The sequence below is a fragment of the Mycetomoellerius zeteki genome, unplaced genomic scaffold (genome assembly GCF_001594055.1).
Source record: "Mycetomoellerius zeteki isolate Tzet28-1 unplaced genomic scaffold, Tzet1.0 scaffold96, whole genome shotgun sequence".
In the NCBI taxonomy this organism is placed as follows: domain Eukaryota; kingdom Metazoa; phylum Arthropoda; class Insecta; order Hymenoptera; family Formicidae; genus Mycetomoellerius; species Mycetomoellerius zeteki.
In genome coordinates this window covers 1,401,852-1,428,396 of record NW_017257999.1, presented here as the reverse complement: position 1 = coordinate 1,428,396, position 26,545 = coordinate 1,401,852, and the positions used below count along the sequence as shown (strand labels likewise).

Here is a 26,545-nt window from a genome sequence, read left to right as displayed (position 1 = left end):
AATATTCCATACTAGCATTTTTACTGACTACAAAATTACTTACGCGCTATCACCATCCTACCATTTGTATTATCTTTTAATAATAATTACGTTCACTGAGAAAAATCTATTTGAAAATGGTAAAGATCTTGATTATATCAATTAGAGAATTCCGATTATCACACATCTAGAATTGTAATAGATTTAACTAGAAAATTCTGATTTGTCCATTTTCAACCAGAATTTCAATTAATTCAATCAGACATTTTTCTTAACGATTATATCCGTCATTCGAAACGAATAAATGCGCGCGATTCGCACACTGAACTTGTGGAACAGGGCAGATTCGATCGAATCGATGGCATGGCGATACGACCGCAAGATATAAATCTGCGTTTGCAGTTCATCCGGTTAGCAAATGGGCGGATCTAGTGCAGCGATTACAGAATTTGCGAGTTAAAGTTTATGCACCTGCGGAGAACATGGTGCCAGCCCAGCCTGGCTGCGGATGTCCCAATTCCAAAGTAAACATTTTCGGCCGAACGCACTGGGGCGACGCATGCATTCGCTTAGCTCTTTAAGGTCTGACTTTGTTTTAAAATTGAAAAACATACTATCTAATTTTAAAGGTCGCAACATAAAAATTTAAAATAAAGGATCCAAAAAGTAAAATAGTATCAGTGATAAACAATAAAATTGTTTATTATGAAGTAACGTATTTCGAAATGTAAAAGGCTTAAAAATTAAATGCGTTTATATATACATTATGTATAATATAAATAATCATTAGAAATTTATATTGTTATATTATTGGCATTAATTGTTACGCAAATAAGTAATATTGGACTAACTATATTAAATCTAAACTATATTAAATCTTTCATGGTTAGTCCAAGAATCTTTCTGATCTTATTATGCACATAATTTTTATATTTTATGACTGTATTTATCATAATATTTTTCAATTAAAGTTTAAATAATTTCTTTTAAAACGAGTTCTAGTTGAATAATTTGATATTTATCAAAGATATGATTTTAACACATAGTATATTACATACTCGTATATGTACCACTGGACCCGAAAGAATTAATCAGTTATTTTAATATTTATTAGCACGATCGAAAATCTGATTGTGAGCGGAAAATTTCATTGGATGATGGAAAGATATTTATACAATAATTTTTTACGGCGTCTGCTTCATCGCATGCATCGCTATGAACAAAACTTTCTCGGATAATAATTCGGTCGAATAATTTTAAAGTTTTAACGGATATAACTCCGTTAATTGCAGACTGAACGCGCTGAAGTATTAATTTTGAAATATTTATTAAAACATACCTGAACAGAAAGAGAACATGACAATAAAAGTTGAAATACTGACAAAAGTTAAAATCACAAAGGATACGTTGCAAAATAAAACAAGATGAAGTTAACTCGCGAAACGGACATAATGATACCGTTCAAATTAACAGAATATGATCTGCAATTTATCTCAGTAACTCCTATATAATAATAAATGTTTTATATGTATATATTTACACAGATATATACGAGCCTCTCACGTACGGAACGGCATCCCAACGGAAAAATGTAATTATTCCTAATATCTATGCGTGCTACCATTAATATAAATTCCGCGCCTCGTGCGAACCGCAACAGAGTATCCTCCGTGAAATAAAGATAAATGACTGCCGACACGCAATATACTCCGCGTATTGGAAAAATCATTAAGAGCTGAAGAAACACATTGCGTTCATGCTCTGTTGATTCGAGCATTGTCCTACGAAATGCATTGTGATTCGAACACGAGACAATCAAAAGAAAAAGATTGTTCCTTTATTTGAAAGAGTAAAAGAAAAAGAATGAAAAAGCCAAAGTGACGATGTTTAGAAAAGCATTATATTGTTATATATTAATACACTTAAAAGATTATTAGATATTTTAGTCGATTAAAGAGATTTTTTCAATTTTTACTCTTTAAAAATATAGATTACATGCCACAAAGATATAAAAATAATGACTTCATAATTTTATTCGTTTAGATAATTTGAAAATAAATTTTTGAACTTGGAACCAATCTTTTCACGAAAATGTCTAGGTATTAATAGATAACAATTGCCTGAGAATTGAAGTGTGAGTCAAATAATATTAACAGAATTGAATTATTAGACGTGTGAAACTGGCACGAAGGACAGCGCCTCTCGTGATCTCCTCCGAACGGAAGGGCCAGTCATGATCCGTCACTAACGACTAATGCCAGCAATTTGCGTCGACGCCAGGGGACGCAACTGAGAGAGCGATGCATGCACGTCATTCGACGTGATTTATACGACGTGTCCTGTTATAATACCGGCAACCTATAATGCAACGCTATAGCGTCCTATAGGACCGGAAGCGCGGGAAGTGCCAGGAGGTGCACCACGTGGTAATCAACATGAGCTACTGGCCGATGATCCCTAACCACTAATGGATCGTGCCAGGATGAGATGCGATATCGATTATTCCGATGAACACAGCCGATAATATAACATAGAACATGATTTAGTCGCAAAACAGAATACCTCGCAATATAAATTATTGCGGTTTAGAATTATAAGTGAACAATCCATAATTAAGAAGCATAAAGGCGTTCATGAAACTGAAAAAAAGAATATGTACGAAAAAGATGACTTATCTTGACAATTGTCAGTGATGCGTAATCTGATGAGACCCGCAGATCACATGTTATTTGTAATTTTTTTGGGACTTATAGCCAAAAATATAATCATATTTTCTATTTTATGCAAACAAAATAAACATTATATGACCAGAAAAATTTTATCTATTTAAAAATAGTCTTCTGAAAATGAGTCTCTAAAAAAGGTTGAACTTTATGCCTAGACTGATGACGAAGACACAACTTAGAGACATTTTTTAAATCTTCACTGAAAAAATACTAAAATACTGTTTGAATAATTCTAAGTAAATATTTACTAAATATAAACACATATTTATTTCATACAAAAATCAATAATTTGATTTAACCATTATTTTTATTGAGTAAATATTTATTTATTGTAAATAAATGTTTACTTAGTTACTATTCAAAAAATTATGTATTAAGATTTAGTAAATTTTTTTCAGTGTTGGTTCGACGACTTCACGAGATACATCCTTAATACGCTATCGATTTTTTGGCATTATTTTATTGGTTGTTAAATGAAGATCTAATCACATTTTAATGCAGACTTCATAAACGTGATAATTTTAGAGCGTAATATTGCGATGAGAAGACACGACGTGGTAAAGGGAGGGACGGAATGAAGACACTGATGAAACCAGAATTTCGACAGCTTGGAATAATGCGAAATAGGATGTTTTCCCGCGGGAAACGGTGCCTGCAACTTGAGCCTTGAATTTCAGACGACGATCGAAACCCTAACTTGCCTCGCAGAAAATAGATCTCGGAATGTCGCATGCAGATAAGCACTCCAGGATATTACAGTCCTCATTATCAAGAACAAAATTATGTTACTGTCCCCGAATAATAAGTATCCTACCAGACGATATTACAAACTTTCTACCGAGAAAAGAAGAAGCATCGAAATTAGAAAAGAATATCGATAATTTAATATAATCGTTAAAAATAAAATAATCAATTATTTAAAATTTAAAAATATGCAAAATAAATCAAAGTGATAAATTCAAAATTCAGTCGTAAGCCCTGAACGATGCGCGACGTAGCATATGATATCGCAAATATGAAAACATCTTTTATACAGCCATCATAAAAAAAAGAATGAAGTTTTGTCAGTTCGACAATATCTCTGTCATCGCTCGTGTATCGCATACCAACCGGCCAGAAATATCTATCACTTTTTACAGTGGTTATATAAAAAGCGGATTTTTCCCCGGGTACATCTGTACACATTGTATGCAATGTGCGTACTAATCCAAAGGAAATGAATACTGGAGACCGATATCCTGCTGCGTATTGATGAACGCCCGCGGAATTCGCCGAGCCATGTAGAAATTCGCTCCGTACTATGAATTTCTCTATTCACGGAAGCAGTCATTTTCCCCGTTGGTGCGAAATTTTTCCCACGTTGCAAGGAAAGCAAACAGTTCTCCAGGAGCTACGACGGAAATATGATTCCCGCGACGTCTCGTAAAAACGACTTGGCTTCATTTCGTTGGATTATGCAGTACCCCTTTCGCCTGATTTACTGCCAAGGCCAAGGGAAGGTACAGCATGGAAAAGTCGAGCCGACGAAAAAAAGAAGACGAATAAGGGAGGAGTAAAACAGAGGTGACGAGAAGATAAAAAGAGATATACAAAGTTATTTACTGAAAAAAGAAAGAGAGAGAGAGAGAGAGAGAGAGAGGAAAGACAGAGAAAGAGAAGGAAGGTAATCGACGGCAGACGCGGCGACTTCCGGAAGATTACACGAGCCGGAGGCTGCAGTTTACTCCATTTGGCAAGCTCGATATTCACCGGGCTGCCTTCTCAACCCAACTCCCCCCCATCTTTCCTTTCCTTCTCTGACCGTCGACGAATGAAATACGCCCTCGCCTGAATTTCAAACGACGCTGCAAATCGAATCAGGCTCGCTATGAATCTTCCGACGAGGCCGAAGAGAACGAAACTGGTGAAGTTTTGAGGAAGCGATGGGTGTGTTTGCACATTCGAGAGACAAGGGTGATTTAAAAGGTCGGCACAACCGACGAGGGCTAATCAACTCCGTTGAATGAATAATGTCCTGAAATATACAGCGGTATCTGAAGGAATAATATGAGATAATGTGTCCTACTCCGACAAAGATTTGTCTAATACCCAATTTCTTCGCCCCTAGATAACTTTATCCAAAAGATATCTCCTGGATAAGGTTATCCCCCGGGTTATCCGCAACTTATCGGGAAGTAAAGAAATTGGGCATAAATGTAGAGAGAAAACAAGATTATTTTTAACAGACTCTCCATTCGCAAAATATCGATGCGCATAAATACATTGGCCAAACCTATAACGTGTAACTCATTTGACGTTTAATGTCACCTTTAATTTCTCCAATGGTGAATCAATCAAAATATCAAGACATGGATTTCAATTCAATTAATGGGATGAGAACATAATGAAATGTATAATAGTTAATTAATTTGATGTGCGGATTTGCGCTATGTTTACATGTATGCTCGAAGCAAGGCCCGAAGGGAAACATTTCTCTGTATGTATGTGTAAAAGCAACATGTATTGTTGCACATCTACATGGAGTTTAACTTTCACGTCATGAGATAATTATTTCGGGCTTTTCGACTATCGGAATTTTGCATCCATTTTGCAATATGCTCAAGATACCTTGTACACCCAAAAAAAATATTCTGCCATTTAGCAGTTCCGTGTTAATGTCAGAGGATTTTCCATTTATATGTATATGACCTCAAGAGGATACTCTACAAAATAAAGGAATTTCGTATAATCCTAAAGTACTGGATTTAGGATTGCGATCCTCTCAATACTAGAAGAATGTCTTGTATGTACTGACATGAACGCGTATTACTGTAGCACGTAAATGACAAAAACCTCTTCTAACAAGTAAGCGTGCCGCTAGTATTTTGTATATCCTTTTATTTCAAAAGGCTATTCGAGTTATTATAATAGAATTTTCTATAGAGGAATTTATTTTTGATCGTAGCTCATATGTCCTCATTTTTATAGATGAATACATGTTATAAATATACGCACCTGATTAATGTAAGATTAATGTAAGATTTTTTGCTTAGAGGAAATGCTAAGAGGAATTCCCCGCTTATCGGCAGAATATTTTTTTTGGGTGTAAAATTAACATCATTGTAATCCGTATGGAATTGTATGCGACGCTCGATTTTACTGTCCCTTCACTCGTAACAAATCGAGGATCAAATTATATATAATGTCGAAAAAATAATTATTATCGCGAATAAACTTATAAATAAAAATGTATTGCTTTTTAGAATTTTTTCTGGATTTCTAAACTTTTTTCCATCAAATTTAGATATTAGGAATATAAAAATAAATTGATTAACTTTTTTTTAATTATTCGGACTTTAAATTTTAAGTCCATTTTTTTCAAAGTTATGTAAAGCTAGTTATACATTCTTATTGCATTCTATTTCTCGATTAACATATGAGAAAGCCATCATTCAAAAAGGAATATAAAAAATAATATACACGTGAAACCGTTATCATAATTGTTTTCCTTTCCACATTCAATTAAAGATTACAGATTTGATAAAGACAAGATCTAGTAATATGTTATCTAATAGCTTAGAATCATTAAAGTACTGGCAAACTCTCGAGAAGCAACTGGATTAGTTTCACGGCAAATTGGATAAGACCGTTCGATGAAACGGAAGCGAGCGAGTAGAAGGAAACTGAGATGACACTATTTCCTACACGCATTATACAAACGATTCTCAGAGGCATGAGGAAGTTCGTCCGGACCAGACACTTCCAGATCTATCGCTTGTGTCTTGAAGGTCGGCGTATATAATTGCTGAAGTTAACCGATCAAACGATGATTAAGGAACGACGTGTCGTGAACGCAATCGTTGCTCGTAGATTAGATTCCAGTACCACTACCGGGAGTGGCAAGGGGGATCGTTAGCGCTAATGACTCAGGGGCAAATAATTATCCGTTACGTCTTCTTGCGCGCGTAATTTACGAGGAGACACCGCGTACCAACGATATGAAACTGCAATTATGTCATGATAAACCTCAATGTAAGCGCCGAGATAGCCGTCGCGCTATCTTATAAAACATTTGTATATCGCGACTCGATTTGGTCAGCTGCCGTTGTCAATTTCCGAACATGCACTTTCTTCCAATTGTTGGTAAAATCTCTGCTGTGCAATGAACAACTTGTATAAATGAATGATAAATGAATCTAAACACGTAGTATATGGCACTTCTGTACGTTTGCCACATCAGTATAAGTATTGTAAGCTTTATAAATCGAGAACATTATTTGGAAACTAAAAGTTCTAGTTGCACTTATAACAGTTTTATAATTTTTATAGATAAAAAATAGTTCTGGTCATTAAAAAAACCTGTTTCAAAATTAAAATGCCAGATTCATGCAGCGTTTCAGTTTATCTTGCGCGAATTCTCTTAGTATTGTAAGAAATTTATAATTCTATTCGAAAAAGGTGCTGTCTTTTAAAAGCAAAAAATGTTAAATATAATTGAATAGAAACAAACAAGCATTGTTAAAATACCAAAATGAAAAATATGTAGATTCCATGTTATCGTTATCGTTATACAGCATTTCTTGTTTCTGTGTTATTCTGTAGCTATTTGTGCATTGCAATAGGAGTTGTAACAATAAATAATAATTAAATACTTCTTAAACAATCTATACCATCTGAGGAAGGCGAGTCTACGTAAATCGAAGTGAAACGCGCTTTTCAAGAATTCTGTTTATTTTAGAATAATTCTGTACTTATTTCAGCATTCTAGCAAGAATTTTAACAAACTTTTAACATTAATAAAATATTTCTCAAATTCAAATAAACTATTTTTGTTTATTTAAATTAACACAGTCAAGAATTATAGAATTATTAAAAATAAAGCCAGGCTTTTCTCAATAGTTTAAGTTCCCTCGAAATGATACGCCAGCTTTGCGCACACATCGGTAATGTATACGGCAGATGATCAATTTGCAGAAATGCAGGACACGCATTGCGGGAACTGTTAATCGTGTCATCTGTGTAATTAATGGGATAAATGTCTTCGATGAGATATTACCGCCCGCATTTAATCATATGCAAATACGCTCTACTTTCGAACCGAGAGAAAAATTTAAGCGGCCACGTTAATATCAGTCAAACAAATGTTGAAATTCTTGACATAAAATTTTTATCAAATTTTTAAAAAAGCTTCAAGCAAATGTCACGATAAGCAACAGCTTTATACAGCGATTTTTTTGTATTAATACCGATATTGAATTAATTACTGATGATTAATTAAAATATTTTTATCAGACGAGTGAAACGTGTAAATTGTATAAACGCAAACGCACGTGACAATTGCGATTCTTCTCTCGGTCGCGACTACTTGCTAACAATCTCCTTGACTCGGCTACTTTTTGCTACCAACTTTCTACTTACGTGTCTCGTGTCGGCCGCGAGAAGAGGAGTGTGTGCCTGCAACAACCGAGCGTTCAGGGAATTAGAAGAGAGGTCGCGTGACTTTTTGCTCTTTTGCTAGTTTGGAACTTCATGCTTCCGGCAAGGCCATTCATCTCGCGTCGGATTCCAAAAAATGACCAAAATATCGCGGCATCGTTTTATTAGGAATATCATTTATGCAAACAAGTTCTATATATCAAAGATATGCATTCACAAGAGCGTATTTCTTGATGAATTTTAACGAATACATGATGAATTGTAATTATGAAATTATCTAACAAGGAGGATTACAAAATTTTCGCAGATTAAACTTCGCGGACACGGATAAATCGTTATTATTCATCACGTAGAGCTGCTCTCACTTTAACTAGATTATAACCGAAGTTTAATCTACAGCTTTGCTAGCAATTAGCTATCAAGATATAAATGATTTCCAAATTCATCTCAGTATACGCTCGTGTAGTTGAAACTTTGCAAAACGCTTTATATTATTATATGAAATATATCCAAACTAATTTATTGATTATTAATATTTTATTATTATAAATGAACGTGAACTTTTACAATAAATCCGCTTTTTTTTAATAACAATCAAATTAAATAAAGTGAATGGAAATATATCGAAAGTGATAATGATTTTGCGTGTAGACGAACATTTTTGACCTTTTTGAAAGTTACTTTAGTGCAGCTTAGGAATTTTAGAGAGGAAGTCTCTGGGAAGATGTGCTTGCATGCTGTACAACATGTGTGTTCAAGAGAAGATTATTCATGCAAACTTAAATAATAATTAGAAAGGGAATATTTCTGGCCGGCAGCGACGTCGTTTTGTTGATTCGGCTAAATGGTTTAAGCTCGCATTTTAGATGCCTCCACAATGCAAATTCGCTCCTTTTGCATACCACGCGCTTATTAAACGCGGTGAGCTCATTAAAAGCGGAAGTTGACAATGGCGCGTGCAAGCACGAAATTCTCCACTTCGCATAATTATCGCGTCCACGATAACTGAACTTCGCGACGCAATGTAACGACGAATTTCACCACGTCGCGTCGCTGTCACCGCGATAATGTCGTAGAATAAATGCAGGTAAGCTTTAAAACACACATTCAATGTCAGTTGTTGAAATATTATGTTCCACGTGATATTCGAGTCAAATGTAAAAAAAACATCGTATACTCGATCACATTTTAACTTTGCATGTACTTCTTATACGAAAATGCATACGGATAAAATCACATAAAATACATTTATTTTTTATTCAGTTAATAGAAATAATTCTATTTTCGGTCAAAGCGGATCTTAGCTTAATAATACTGCAAATTTTTACAAATATATTATTTCAGTTATATAAACTGTGCGCCAATAAAATTTATCGGATTTGAAACGCAATCGTAAACCGAATCTTAAATTATTGATTGATCATTCATTTTAATAGTAAAGCTAATAAGATCTTAATAAAATAATAAATAATTTATTATAAAAAAAATATTACCTCATTGTTTTTTACTACTGCATTTGAATTTTCCTTCTCTTCCACTTTCACCAAATTTCATATCATATACTATATATCATTTTAAATAAAAACTATTTTACTTTAAGTACAGAAAGTGTACACTAATTCAATTATAAAAAACAGATCTAATGTTACTTCGGCTAGATTAAAATATGTCCGACGCACTCTGTTATAGACAAACAAAAAAGGAAAAAAGAAAAAAGTTGAAAAAAGGAAACTGACGTGGATGTAATTTTCATTCGATTAAATTCAAGGAGAGAAGACATGGCCGTCTCGTCGTTTTCCCAACACAATTCCGAGCGCCTGTACGAGATTACCTGATCATTTTCACGTACACAAGGTCCCGTGATACTCGTGGTGAATAATCCGTGCTACAAATTTGATGAATCTCGAGAGGGTTTATGACGGCAAAGAAAATGCGAGGCGTATCAATGTAGAAAAACGCAACAGAAAAATATTTTTTTCTTATTACTCAATGAATACATAAGCCCTAGGCAAGATTTCAAGTATCAGCAATAAATTAAGTATCGACACATGTAATTTTATGTCGTTACTTCGTCATAAAATGTATTGCTGCATGATACGCAGGTTATAATCGACATGTAATAGATGTGACGGTATACTTTTGATCAATATAGATAGAATTTAAAAACAGAAAACTGGTTTGTTCTCCATGAAACTGAGTTATTACATTCAATGCCACAAATTAATTTACATTCTAGTCACATTCGTTCTATCGCAAGTAGGAAACTACGCAATTTAATAGAATCATATTCTTATGAAAAATATATCTTAAAGGAATCAATCGAGAAAATCGAATAAGAAAAAATATTGACTTGTTAAATAAAAATGTTATTAAAAGTGTAACCAGAGAAATGGAAAAACATCACATCACTCTTCCTGATTGCATCACATAATCCATTAACTTAAGTATAGATTCCGGGCTTTTCCGAGAGAAAGACATCGGGATTATTGATCGACATAGTCGTTATCGTTAATGATGCGCTGTCTTTCCCGAAATTCTTACCAGTGAAATGGCAACCCTTAATTTTCCAGGGAAGTGGCCGCGTGTACGGCCAAATTGAATTTCATATTTCGCTGCGCATCGTGAGTCGGGCTTCCGGTCGCTGCTCCGACGTCCCCTCGTAATTAATTGCTATTCAAGCCTACCTCGCTCCAGTATACGATACGACAAAAAAAAGTTTGCCTTGTCGCAAGTGAAATCAGCGTCCTAATTTCCCTTTCTTGTCATCGCTCTTAACATGATACGATTATACTCTCGCTCTGTTTTCGTGTGGAATCGAAAGGAGAAATACGTTAATGAAGATAGATCGTCGCGATTAGCTCAATCGCCGAAAGCTTTTTCTCGATGAATAAACAGTGCGATCGTGCAATCGTTTTAATTTTCTGCAAATATTCTGCAGGAGAATTAACAAGTTCATTAAATTCTAAACACGATGGCATAGATGGATTATGATATAGAATTAATTAGGGGGCTTATTTCTGTTTGCTCGTATCTATGTTTCATGAAACTAACCAGGAAATCTGTTGACAGATCAATTTATTTACCTAACGTAATATTTTTTATATACGATACCGTTCCATCTATTGTTTTTAACTAAAGCTCGAGTTCGACATCATAAAACATTTCCGTGACGCGAGATAGCAAACTTTGTTCGCAAGAGAAAAGAAAGAAAACAGACAAAGAAGGAACATGCTGAAATAAAACGCAACGTAGTCCTTTCTTTTATCATGGAACGACGAAAAAGAGAGTTTGATTTCTCCCGCCGTTTCTTCGTTTTGTTTTATACAGTGGTGCTATCATATTCCGGGACTGTAGCATCGGGTCTTTTTTTCGTGGAAAAATCGGGAAAATTGAATTTCCGACAGCGTGTAACGCGGGAGATCGAGAGCGCAGTGATACACGCACGGGGGAAACAGGCGCGGGAAGACAAAGTGACAAGCGGCCAGAGATGCATCGATCGCCGGAAATGCTCGTGGACGTATTACATTGTGATTTCCGACGATGTGATATCGATCGCGATATTCTGTACGCGTTCCTGAAACACATTTGCTTGCGTACGCGCGCGCACCCGCGCCCCCTTTATCGCCCCGAATTTTCCGTTGCAGGGGATATTGCCCATAAATCCATCCTTCGTGAGTTGGTCCGATACATACAAACGTGGGAGAATCTTTTTTTTAATTTATCGAGGCAACGTACATTTCATTTCTCTTTCTCTTCTTTTTTTTGCAAATCAACGTGAATTGCCTTTTCTCGCATACGAAAAAGTTTGGAAATTTCGAAGTTTGTCGTTAAATTCAGTATTCCCACGAATGTGGAGTGCACGACAAATAAAATCTGCCAAACATAAAAAAATATATAAAACATAAAAAAACGTCATCTGCGGAGAACAGAGGACGGCGAGAATTGGAAAACCGGAAGAAAAATTTTTCCGCTATAACGGATAAGTTTAAGGTCGAATTTCGCGTTGTCGAGACTCTCAGCAAAAAAATTCGCAGGACAGCGAATTTAAAAAGCAGAAATTTATGCGTATCGCTGCGCTGTCAGTTCTATGGTCGATCGAGGATTGTCGAAGATGTCAAAAGTGCAGCATGTGCGACGATACTGCTAATGCATCTCGGGGCACATGCGATGGTCGTCGACAAGGGTACGTACTTTGCTTAGGCAAAGAGAATCGCCGGGATTCGGTTACACATTTACACATTTATGGAATATCGATTTTCGTCGGGCGAACTGCGCCGACGGGAAAATTATTCATATATTCGTCGTCGGTGAGACATACCCAAGGGTTGTCCGCGTCAAAGCCACACGAGATTGTACCGCTGCCAGGCAGATCGATCCACACGGACAACAAGCAAGAGACGCAAAAGGAGCAAATTGAAAGTAACCTCTCTTGTTGTCAGGCAAATTTTTAACTTTAGTACAGGGCGGTGCGCGAGACACACGGCGGAAGTTCGCGCGACGTTGAAGTTCGCGCGCAAAGTTGCGAGGGCAGGTCTTCGCCGGCGAAGTTTTCCGGACGTGAAAAGATTAAAGAGGATATTAACTTCCGAAAGAAGAGCTACAAGATGCGCCAGTATAAAGAAATAAATTTTCACGAGAAGACCGCGGGGTTTCGCGCCGAAACGCCATGTGACCTAAGAGAGCTCAGGACTATCTTGAGAGGAAAGGGATAGGCTGAGGTCCGCACGATAATTCATCCCCTATCCGAAAAGGGGTTTTACGTAGGTAAATCCCGCTTGCGGATTTGAGAAATTCGGGCCTATAATTCTTACGGTAACTAGTGTATATGCGCACATGTCCATCTGCCGACTATCAACGTAAAGGAAAATGAAGCGTAGACTCAGACAAAAAACCTACCGCACATAAAATAATATAGAAATAAATGTCATTAACTAGAAGAAAAATTACTCGAAATCGTCGTGTCAGAGCAAGAACATATATTAGCAGGATTTCTTATGACGGATTACGACGTCAACAGAGAGTCAAAGGAAGAATTTTTTCGAGCCGCCAGTCACGAAGCTGAAAAATTTAATTATCCGACGAACGCGTCTCGCGCTGCAAGGACGAGGATGAAAATATTCTCTCCTTTCAAGCGCTTTTGGGCAAACTGTACAGGGGATAGAAAAACTTACGAGGCTTGAAGCGGTAGATCGATAGAAACATGAAACGGCGGCGTGGTGGTACAAAAAGCGCGAGTGTTTACGCGTCGTGGTAATTAACGAGACTGAATCTGCGTGAAAAAGCGACACTGCAAATTCGTCGATCAGAACAGCCCCTTTGCTTCTTTTTCTTTAACGTTATATGTAGATATAATTACTTGTATATATAATCTTCGTGCAGCAACAGCGGAGATTAATATTTCCAAGGCGTGCTGCGGAAACTGCGGCGTAAATTAAGGATCGATTTGTTGCCATGTCTGTTTACGACATGCAATTTTGAATGTTGATTAAAGGTGGGTTTTGCAATTTCACGACAGCAAACTTATTATTATATATTTTATGTCATGATGGTAATTTATCGATTTTATTACAAAATTTAAATCTTTTTATATCCATAATGGACTAGCAATCGATTCAACTTGACGTTACATTTTTCTACAAGCCATGATTCATAAAGTTATTTCTGAAATCAAAAACAGAAATAAAAAAGAGAAACAATGATATCAAAACACTTGATATCATTGTCGTCTCATTTCGTAAATGAGAAAGTGAAGTCCCGTGTAATGTCAGCGATATCTCTGATACGTTAACAATGTTAAGAGGTACGGATGTAAACAATAGATACATGTTATCTTGAAGAGCGCATTGATCTTGAGCCATCAATGAATCAGGATTCTTTAGATAGCACTTATCAGCTACTGCTGAAAGCGTAACAAATTCCAGATAAATTTTCACTTCCATCTTATCAATGCTGCATTCTTGACACAACGGAATGCCGTTCACGCGTCGGTGATATACGAAAACTTGTTGATGTTTTCACTAGAAGGAATAAAACGTGTAAAATATGCGACAGAGGAATGTGAAGTAATGACGTTAGGATTGTTTGCGTTGCTTGAAATCCTCAAAAACTTTTACACTTAAAACGATATAAAATATATATTTAGGCGTTGAAGAGAAAGAAGGCGAAGATGCAAAAAGTGCAAGCAACACTAATAGATCTGTGATATCATCCATTGTTATAATTAGAACTTTTCATTCAAAACTCATTAATTGTGTTCATCCCGTTTGTATGTAATCATTAAATGACTTCTAATTTTTGAGATTTTAAGCAATAAATTCGCTGTTACGTTAAAAACATACCGTATTAAATATTTATTCTGGTAATATATTAGAAAATAAATTATACTATTCCGAATTTCGTACGAAATAGGAATCGGCTTGTGTTATACCTGGTGTAACTCGTGGGACATATTTTTTACATTTGTGGGACAATCCTCCAAAGCAGACGAGGGTCAAGATAGGTTAGATTGTGTGATGTATATATGTATGTGTCACTGGAATTCAATTACTGCTCCCATAAAACCGAGTCTAAACGGAAATCATTAAATTTGTCCCTGATCACGCGATTCTCTTGTAGAGCTATTTTAGAGTCCAAATAATGGGCAACTATTTTTTGTCACACTTTCAAATTCACACATTTCCAAGTTCAGACTTCCCTATGTTAACATTTTTATAATAAAATTTTAAAAATTATTTGACTGCAATTGTTAAAATCTCTTGTACCGTAATTTTATCATAATTATATCGTGGAAAATAATTAAGAAAATTAAGCGCGGAAAATTTTTATTCATTTCGTATTTTTCAAGGTGAGTTATTCTGGATAAAGATACGAATTCCGCCATGTTTCGTCACGAGGATAAAAGTCTAACATCAAAATTACTATCTACGTTCGCCAGGATCGTCGAGCGTGAAGTTATAGGGGGTCTATTCCAGTAAGGGATGACGGTAATTTCGCGGGTGGGGACCGATTCACGAGGATGAAACTAGTTTACTGGTAAAGGAAACGTCGTGCCATTCGCATTCCGTTATCTTTCTGTTTTATCATTTCTTGAATCAGAAATTGCCTCGTTTTTAAATTCATTTTTTATGACACATACAGAGGTGCCCGTTAAAACGAGTATTATTATATTCTTTGAAAAAAAATCGAATAAAATATGCAAACTCGAGATTTAATAATTTTTAGCTTCTAGTAAAATTCCATTAGCAAAAGATGCTTTCTAAGCTTGCTATTTATTAACAGACTTTAGTAAAGAATAATAGCATCAAACAAAATTTACTAATTATTCAACTGATACGCAAACATAGACAGAATATTCGTTTCAAAATATTTGTTATACATTTATGCCATGCACACAATCTGATGTCACATTTTAAAAACCGCTTTATTATATTTTCTGTATTTAGATCATATACACAAATGTCAGTGACGTCAAAAAAGTTTCAGCGCCTCGCACGGAATAGATGGAAACGGATTTTGCGTTCATGACAGCGCAATTCCTACGATTACGGAACAAATTTACCAGCGGATCTCCGAAACAATGAATGTTAAAGGATGGCATGAAAAGGCGAGAATCTCTCGGTTCTAGCTATTGCCTTTCGGGGTGAAGCGGGGCAAGTCCGGTCAGTGGAATACGTCCCTGGTGAAATACGTTCGCGGATACGAACGGTCGTCCATTTGTCCGCTGTCGACCATCTCCTCTCCCTTTCCCCGTCGCTTAGAAGCCCTTCGTCCTTCACCGTTCGGCCGCCCTGCGGGACGTTCGCCATTTCTCAATTTGGTTCAATTTAAGGAAAATGCCTGCCGTAGCCACGCACCGATCCATTCGTACGGATTTGCCTCGCTTGTCGATACTCAATACTCGTGCGTATGACCTGTTCGCGAATTTGTGCTTTCGTTTCCTCCAAATGTGGCATTTTTGTCGTACGATACAGGTTGTACCCTAGGGAATTGTTCTGCGTTCCCTTCGGCGAGATCACTATCTTTGCCCATGTTGTTGTTTTATTTATACAATCTGGGGAATGTATTGTTCGATCTAAATGTAAGGGTGCGTGAAGATATTTACGAACTTATCAATTTTATTAACTCACTGAGAAAAATGGTGTGGTTGGATTAAATAGTAATTCTGATGGAAAATGAACGAATCAGAATTTTCTGGTTAAATCTGTTAGAATTCTAGTTGAGATAGCTAAGAATTCTGATTGGTATAATTATTCTGGTAAAAATAAGAATTCTGGTAGATTTTATCAGAAACATTGTATAATATTAACCAGAATGCCGGTTATTTCAACTAGAATTCTAATAAATTTAACCAGAAAATTCGGATTCGTCCATTTTCAACCAGAAATTTTTTTCAGTGCTGATATTGATCAAACGTACATGTAAAAATTTGCCTAATATAAGTGTATCTGGGTTGAAATAAATTGGTTTCAAATATAAATAGAATTTGATTTTTTATAAGATTAATATAAATATAAATAGAGAATAAAATATTCATTACTGAGCAATTATTTTGATTTCTTTTTTTATATTAATTTTGTCTCTAAAATTATGTTTATTTGCATCAAACATTTTCGAAAATTTTGTCCAAATGGCTGACATATTCTGGCAGACTTGATATCAATAACAAATTTCCTTCACAGAATTTTCTTTTTATTTAAAATTGGATATAAAGATTGATAATTAATAAAAACGAAACGAAGGTTAAATTAAAAGTAGAGATTGAAGCAAAATTGTCGACCAGCTATTAATTCAGTAGATTTTTAGATAAAATTGATTAATAATATAGCAAAAATCATATAATTATAAAGTCATAAAATCATTTAATTATACCTGAGAAACAAAAAATTGATTCTGAAAAATAACTTTTGACACACTCAAGAAACATGCTGACGAAAAAGCTATGAATGTTCGTGAATGTCGTGAATTGTTCGCTACGATGCCATAATTCGCATTATCGCGGATTATGCTACACAAAACAATAGTTTATACACATCTGTTTATATACGTTATAACGTTATCTCAATGGAAGTGAGAATTAACTTTGTTCGATAATATAAGCCGGTCGATACTATACGACTTCCCCCTATGTATTCCCTTGCATACAGAAATCGGAGCGGACACTCAGAATTTCTGCTATCATATCTAATCATCCTTTCCGAAACAGTGCCGGCTTAGAAAATACTTAGAAACATGTATGAATTTGCTTCACGATATGATGTAGAAGTAGAAGTTAGTGAACTTCCAGCATATTGAGCATCGACCATGCTGTCTTCAAGGTATCCGCTACAAGGTGCTTAGTTCATGCGGCAGGTACTTGTGTCACAAGTACAACCTCCCTCGCAGCTTCGACAACTTGCGACAACTTCTACAAACTTACATTGACTGTTAATGCACGGCCACCAATAGAAATATCAAACTTCATATTTTAGTTTGAGTCTACTTTACTTTAATTATTTTTGCATATTATTATAAACTTAGTTTACAGCATATCTACAAATTTATAGCAAGTTTAAATAAAATTATAAAAATCATTTTCTTTTTTGTGTGTGTGTGTGTGTGTGTGTGTGTGTGTGTATATTTAATTGATAATATTAAAAAATAAAAATAAAAATCTGTAGGTATATTTTAATCTGATAACGTTAAAAATAATATGAAATATTTTATCTTTATTTACTTATTTTTAGATTTTCTGTCATTCCAACTTATCGTTCATTTGTGCTTAACAATTACATTATTACACTACTAATATAAATATATTTATGGAAAATCTAAAAATTGTTAAAATTTTTAGATACAATTTATTCTTCCGTTACACACGTTGTACGTTAACGATGCACGATGTTAAATTTGTAGGTGTCAAAGTACCTAAAGGCTCTCTTCAACGAACGCCGGAGCTACGAAAAGAAGTCATTTTTCTTCCGAGAGAAACAATGGACCCTGTTTCAAAGAGTCTGTCTGCAAAATCTTTCTAACCTTCTCCCCGGGGGACAGAGATTTTTACTGGGCTATTTTTTCGCGCAATGGGTTCATATCTTTGGCTAGATTACGCGCGTTAAGGCCGGGAAACTCGCTGGAGACCGAAAATAGACGAGCGAGCGTATGCTGGGCTTCCGATGTCGAACGAAAGCACCGACAAGTACGGTAGTTTAGCGTGGCCAGTCTTTTTCATCTGCGCCATTATTTCGAACTTAAAACTTCCGGCTTGATCGTGTAGCGTCGTTCGTTCACAACAATGAAATCTACCAAACTCGATATGATCTACAGAATGACCGCGATTAACGTTGCACGCGGTACATCTGGTCTATTCACGATTTAATCGTGACATTTAAGCCACCCTCGCTTTCCCACGTTGACAGTATCAAACCTATTATCCTGTTACTCTCTTTTATTATTCCATTCGTATGATGGTGCTGCAATAGTAAGTATAGTAATATGCACTAAATATCTTTTGTCATTTTTTCATCACTTATTCTTCGATAAATTTAAATCAATTCATGTTAGTGATGAATTCATGAAGTTCTATAAGCAAATTCAATCCTATTGATTTCTAATAACATTTTTCTTTTTTTTTTCTTTTATTTTGAATTGGTCCTGCCAGTTTAATATTAAGCTAGCATCGCCACAATTTATTGCTAGCGGTAACATGAATAGCGAAATGGCACACAGTACAAAATTATCATTGATGATACAATTTAGTACAAAATGAGTACTAAAAATTCCAATAGGTCTGATTTGATCCTGCTAGCTTTATAGAGCTAATTCATGAAGTTAAATAAGTAATTCATTATGATCATTCAATTTTAAAATCGTGAGACTTAAATTTGGATTTTACATTTTAAGTTTAAGTTCTATCAAGCCTTGCTTTATCAAGAAATGTTTCGTTTTATTGTTACTAACAATTTTTGTAAACAATACTCAACAAAAAAGGAGGGAGCCAATGCAGAACGTAAAATTTTTGTTATTTATTTTTGTATCTAAATTTTTATCTTAATCTTCTCGAAAAAGTTATCACGTGCGATTTCCGTTTGTAGGTATTAATATTAGTAAATATGAAATATTATAATATTAAATTGCAAATGTGAAAATATACATATATAATGATACTTATATTCTAAAAAATATTGGTGTGGATTTACTATACGGTATCTATATAATTCTATTAATATTAACATCAACATAAAGTTATAAAAAAGAGAAAAAATTCAGGCAAGAACTCGAAAAAGAACAGGAACGAAAAAACGTTCTTTCTCATACCTTAAGGAAAAGAATTCGTAATGAAAAGGAAATTTCTTTATTTTATGTTGCAAAAAGCATTGCAAACATTGCTTTGTTTGATGTTGCATTGCTTTATTAACAATTTATATTATATCTACAATATATATGTATATATAGAGATTACTTGCTTGTCTAAAATAAATAATGAAATTGAATAGTTCGTTTTTTATGGAGATTTTCTGATTCTGGTTACTAATTTCTTATTTTGCATGTTTCCACCTTCATAAAAATGTTCATTGTTATTTTAAACTTATATCTTTTTTGACTATTTTTTAATGTTTGATGTTTGTTTGTTATTTTTCATGCTTAACTTTAAAAGTGCTAAAAAAATTTCAGTAATGATATTTTTCTGTAATTACTCAAAATTTTGTTATTCTGTAATTAAATACGTCTTTAAAAAAATTTTAAACATAGAAGTGTTTTATATTTTGTGTTATACATATTAAACGGAGGCTTTTAAAAATAGATTAGAACAAAAAGAAATAGGACATTATTAAAAAAACATTTTTTGTCAGTGCCAGGTTTTTTCCTGGAAAAAATTCATGAAAAGATAGGTTCTTTCTTGGCGATTTAAATTTTCTGGGAAAATAACACTACACAATATGATGTGAACTTATAATCCTTGGTATTTATACCAACACATCATGATGTGGATTAAAAATCCATGGTGTTAAAGCCACATTATGTTGGTGTTAGCATTAATATCAACACAGTGAGAATTATATAGATACTGCATTGGTGTTAAATTCACATCTATATTTTTTAGAGCGTACAAATAAAATGCTATGAAATATATACGAGTCTACAGAATATTGACAATTTTAAAAATAATGAGAAGTTTCTCTTCGCGCATTCGTTTATAAAAGCTTAAATGTATCATTGTGAGAAGATAAAAAGACAAACAAAGACGATCAAAGTGTAGATTACTCTTCGTAAGTTTTCCTACTTGAGAAGTTCCGACGATCAAAGATAAAGGTCCCGAGTGCATTTTGCACGTTGCGAGAAACGCGAACAAGAGGAAAGGGAGAGCATCTTGTCTGGCACAAAATGTATGGTGTAGGCAGTCTACCATGAAACACTCCATTCAATGGCGTTTGGGTGTCTCCGACTACGAGGGTGTCGGAGGTGCGCGAGTTACGCGAGTTTAACATCGAGCGTACAACACCAAGAGGTTTGTCGGATAAGGTTCCCCTTGTCGGTAGATCCTTCTTAATCCGAAGAAAGTTGTTCTGCGAATACTTATTCTAAAAACAACGATGATCAATAATTACTCGTACTTTACTTTTAAGCTTGCATCGCCAAAAATTAAAAGTACACATTAAAATAAAAACCTTACGTAAATTATAAGGGACATAAATACCATCAAATCATAAGAGAGAAAATAGTACCTCGAAATCAAGAGTATATATTCCATTGTGAGGAGAAAAAATTTATAGTCATCTACCCGATCCAGACTTCTAATACTTTATCTAAATAACGGTACACACGAGGTACGTAATACGAGAAACTTTCTCTATCTCTAAAAGAAAAGTATTACAAATTCACCTTCAATCAAATCGTTATATGCTCATTATTTAATACCATGTGATAATATATCGAGAAAAATACCTACGATATAGAAGAAATATCTTCTATTAGTGTATAACTCAAGATGTCATTTTCATTTAAAAATTAATACCTATCTCAAAGTAGGGTGAATGCGCCGTACCATGCGATACAGGATTAAGAGTGTTGGTACAAATATAGTGTAATTATTTGAATAAAATTTCCATGCAAATACAAGATGAAATCCTATAAAAACAGTAATTATGCACAATTATTAATAATTAATTTTTCTAATTCTCATATTTTATACACATTCGCAACGCCTAGTGAAACTTATCAATTACGTCTCAATTAGAACTAACAATAAGTTACGACTAGATTAGCTTTCTTCGAGCTCTCAATTAAATTTGGAATAAATTCTCTCTTTTTTTTTTACAGTATAAATAGAAAACAACATCTCATGTAAAAATATCAATTTTAACAATAAAAATTTTTCATCATCGCGTGTGCTGAAATACGATGCTAAAACGATTTTTTTTATAAACATCGAAAATAATTACAATACAATTTTCCATTCGATATTGCTTATTTTTTCCAAATTTTTAAAAAGTGAGGCTAGCTTCACAGAGATTATTCTGTAAAACATACTATCCATATACCCACGTTTTACAAATTTATTTTACATTAACTTCTCCATCAATGTGAACGTTCAATATATGCAAAAAATCGTATTTATGCAGTTCTTGAAAAACTAAAATGGACAGTGCATACACATAAATCATAAAGTGCTTCATATCAAATAAAAAATTGTGCCATAATTATTTCCCTTGTTTATAAAAAAAATTATTTGTTCTAGCACACCCGATAATGAGATATTTTTATCGTTTAATAATCACGCAAAAAAATATTTTACTGCTCCAGCTAGAATTATAGTTGATTTTTGTATTTGATAGAAAATTATGTATCATACGCATAGAATTTATAGCACAAATCTAAATTCTATCTCTGTCGTCTATATGATTAGATGCAATACATATCCAATATCGTAGTACTTGCTAGAAATTTATCTATTTCAGTTATTTTTCGTACTTAGATCATTTTCGCTGTAACTGCAAGATCACTTTTTTGAGTGATGAAATAGTGATACAAAAATTAATTTATTTGGAAGGCAACGTAAAATTTGAATGGGTAAACTCGGAAGCACCGTATAGGCGCTGTTTACATTATGGCAACATGGTGCATGTAGCAACACCCTGGTTCATCTAATCTCGCGTGCACTCGACAAGACCATCGCGGGTATAAGCTATCGCTGTCGATTTCTGCGATACATCGTGCGTTTGCCTTCCATAATCCACCGATATTCAATTACTATAAGCACGCGCGCTCGCTCGTGAATGCGCGCGATGCGAGCATTACATCTGCGGATTACGTAAGTGATGCTCTTGCTCTCCGCGTACAAGGCACGCAGTCGCAAGCTGGAAATAATGTGTTCAAGAGGAAAGAGATCGTACCCGGCAATACCCGACGACGAAGACACGCTTTGCCTTTCGATTGGTCGTCAATCTACCGAGTCAATTAGCAGCAACCTGTTCATTCGTCGCGCGTTTCGTAACGTACACTGCTCGGACGAGTGTGCAGAAAAGCGTTGTGGAATTAACTGGACCGTGATAACCTTGGTAACGTTATCATTAAATATAGCGTTAGAGAAGATACATCACGAAGATTCTCCATAAAACATTTCCCATGAATATAAATAGTAGGAAAATATTGGCGATAATAAAATAGAGCGAATGAAAAAAGTTCTTTGATGTAAAATAGTAAAGGAAAGGTCAACGTGAGAGAGTATAAACATATATGTAGTTATATAGCTGCATAATTGTTCATGATAATCATATATCTATGAAAATAAAAGACAAAAAATGTTGTCAGATGTTTTTTTTTGTACCACTTTGATGGATTGATCATTTCGTCAATACCTCAGAGAAATCGTGCAAATTACAAATTATATATAAATGGAATTAACTATATATAAATATTATATATATATAATATATAATACAATGGATTTATAAAAAAATAACCAAATATATTTGCATTATAGCACACTGTTATTAAAGGAGCAATGACTCCAATCCCTTGAATTAAATAACATTTTGTTATTTTTAACTTCCATATGTGCCAAAATGTAATTCAATCCACTTCTGTAGTTAATTTCAAAGTAAAAAAAATTTGTATTGATATATGCATTTAGTATATATTCTATTAAATTTGACTCATATATTTATTTAATTTATGATAATAAATTAAATATGAGTCAAATTTAATACATTTTCTTAAGTTAAATTGTTTACTTCATTGTTATATGATGTATTGATAACGACATGTTGAATAAGATCAATAGCGGTCTATAAAAACGATTAAAAATAACTCAAAATATAACTTGATATTATGAATTTAATGGTAGGTACAATAATATTTGAGATTCAATGATACCAATATCGTAGAAATAATCTTTCGTTATCAGTGCTCCATACGAAACTTATTGACTTGCTTGATTTCGCTTGTAATTCATTATTTAACCAAGCACAACGGCGAATGGCGTAGTGACTGATAAAAAATCGAACAATCCGCTAAGGGATGTGCCACGTAATCAACCCGAGAAGTCACTCCATGCAAACAATCGTATATGTGTGTGCGTTGTATGTGAATATTGGCTTACGAACACTGCGTGTCTCACGCAGCGTCGAGCGTTTGTTGGTTGACGACGGTGGTTTTGCGAGGCTCTCGGGTAGTTCGCATTGACTTAGGGTTGACTTAGGATTCTCAAAGCGGCTTGGACCGTGTCGAGATCGGACGCCAATGTAAACTACATGGCACAGCGCGCTTAGGAAAGCCGGTTAACGCGTTACGACTTTTCCTAAGTATAACAAATCGGCGTAGATCGAGCAGGAATATAGACGAGACACGGCCGATTTTGTGCACGCGGAAAAAATTAAATAGGAAATTGGAACTCTTGATGCCGTTCGTGACAAATGGGAATCCGGATTATCCGAAATGTAATTACCATTCAGTTAGAAAAATTGAACTTGTTCAAATTTACGAATTTGTTGATGTAAATCTCTGAAATAGAAAAATTAAATAAAAAATGAATTATAATAAGTTAATCTAAACTGTTATATGAATAAATTGCATGAATAAGAAAAAGGCCAATACGGTTGAGACTAAATCTTGGTGCTTAATACTATAATACTTTTATATATAAACTCTAAATACATTTTACCATTATATTATATATATAGGGTGGGGACCTATAATACAACTAAACAAGGAATGATTCCCTGTAAAAAATAAGTCGAAAGGACCGAATAAAGTTTTTTTATTCGAGAAAAAAGCTTTATTTCTAAGAAAATCAAGTTTGAAAATCGTTTGAAAATACATGTTCACTTAACGAAGGTACGGTTTATGGAAAGAGACACTGTAAACGTTCTCATGTTTATATAACGTCCACGACTTCACGAGGTGCAGGGTCAAAGAAAATGTAACAAATATTTAAATTTTATTTATTTTAAGAGAAAAATTGCTGGAAACGTTATGTCCTTGCTGCTGTAAATAAAGTTGTGTCCGAGGTTGTGTCATCGAATTCATAAACTTTGATTAATCTACCTATTTACACTTCTCTCTCTCTCTTCCGAGATTATATTTCAAAAACCGCAATGATTTTTTATTTTAACATCTAAAAATTTTTGATCAAACTTAATTTTCTCGGAAATAAAGCCTTGGACAAAAAAAATTTATTTTGGATTTTCCCTTATTTTTATACAAGGAATTACCATTGCACCCCCTTTCCCGCAACTGCACTACAGATTTGTCCTGATAATATATAAACTGCGCGCTGTTCATTGTTAATCTGGAAACGCAATCATAAATTGAAACTGAAATAATGTATAATTAATTAATCACAATTGACTAATTAAGATTCGATAATGATGCTATAGCATTTTAAAACACTGTAAAAAAACTTATTGTGAAAAATATATTTCAGCCAGAATTCATATCTGAAATCTCCTATTTGTCGCAATAACCAATTTATATACTATTGTACACACTATAATTATTATATAATTATACTATTAAACTATTACGGAATATTTAAAGTATTATGGATACTGAATTATCTGAGTTGTTTTCTACAATTTTAAACAAAGGCTTATTTTTATGTGCAAGGAACTATGTTAATATCGGAAAAAAAATATATTTTAATCTAGTAATAGATCTACAATTCCGTAAATATTATTAATAGCTATATCGTTATTGGTCGTGTCGATATAATGACTGTTCAAAATAAAGAGAGACTTGGCTTTTCTTCTATTTTGTCAAAGCTACTCCTTAACGATGGAAAAGTCGACAGGTATTTCTACGATCTTGTTTATGCCCATAGTTTTTTTTTCTTTTATTTCCGTTCCTCTGTTCCGTCTTTTCATTCCCACCATCACTTTTGCGGAGCTATTCGACGCACTCTTATTGCATGAAGCCGGTCGTGAAACCAACGAGAAAAATGGTTCTGCGATTTTCCTCGCTTGCATCACTTCCAACTTCGTCACGATGGCGTTCTTTTCCTCTTCTACCAACTGTTTTTCCTTTTAGTGCGCTACTACTCTCCGTTTTTCCACCGTCCGCAAAGCTTTTCCGCGACATTTCGTTTCGCGTCGCAACGGCGTTACAAGGAAAAATGTAATAAATGGTTTCTATTCGTTAAACGTCATAAGTAGAATAAAAGTTTTTTCTGTCTAAACACATCAACGTTTCTAAAATAAATATGAATAAAAAAAAGAAATGTTTGTGATTCGTAGAACCTTCAACAATAACAGGAGAGTTAAACCGATGCAAATTTAGTAACATTCATGCATGCCTGTGTATCGTTTGTGTAAATATTGTTTTTGTTTATAACTGAGAAGTACCGCACGATATTAACATATATGCAAATGTCAATTCGATTAATTTACGGTAATATGCATCGATTTGATAATTCACCAGTATTCAACAATTTATACCATCGTTCGAAAACAGCGTGATACTCTTAAGTATTCAGAATCCACCTCGTTCCTGCTCGATACGAAATTATTCAGCACGGCGTACTCATATAAACCGAGAGTCATCTCGCCATTCAATTCAATTCTGCCGTTAATTAACTCAGTATCCAATACTGCATGTAATTGATATACGAGTGCTTTACGAGCTATTGTTCTTATAAATTGAACAATTGGAAAGGTGAATGCAAAGATAATAATATTCTTTCTTGTATGGCGTCGCCTATATTATTGCGTAACTATTACAATATCCTGGAAGAAATAATTGCGTTTTTTAGCATTCATTGGCCGAATCATTCTACTGCCAAAATTTGTCAAATCTTTATTTAATTTACTGAAATAAATTAAATAAAGAAATGTGGATATGAATTTTGTAAACAGCTCGTCATTTCGAACCGTTTTTTAGTTCTTGAAAAAAATATAAGGAATAATGAATCATTATTTGTTAAATATTGCATCGTCCAAAAAAATTTTGAATCA

The 26,545-nt window shown here is 34.2% G+C and overlaps 1 protein-coding gene across 9 annotated transcripts in view; it reads right to left on the bottom strand.

Annotated features, from left to right (window-relative positions):
- Positions 1-26,545, bottom strand: part of dlg1 (MAGUK family member discs large 1) — a 327,809-nt gene that overhangs the window by 105,169 nt on the left and 196,095 nt on the right. For 8 of the 9 annotated variants that reach the window (XM_018460681.1, XM_018460684.1, XM_018460683.1 and 5 more), the window contains one exon: positions 8,103-8,138. The exons of the other annotated variant lie outside the window; for it this stretch is intronic. In XM_018460681.1, coding sequence (XP_018316183.1) covers positions 8,103-8,138 — 36 coding nt within the window. The remainder of the gene's footprint in view (positions 1-8,102; positions 8,139-26,545) is intronic. 9 annotated transcript variants of the gene reach the window in all.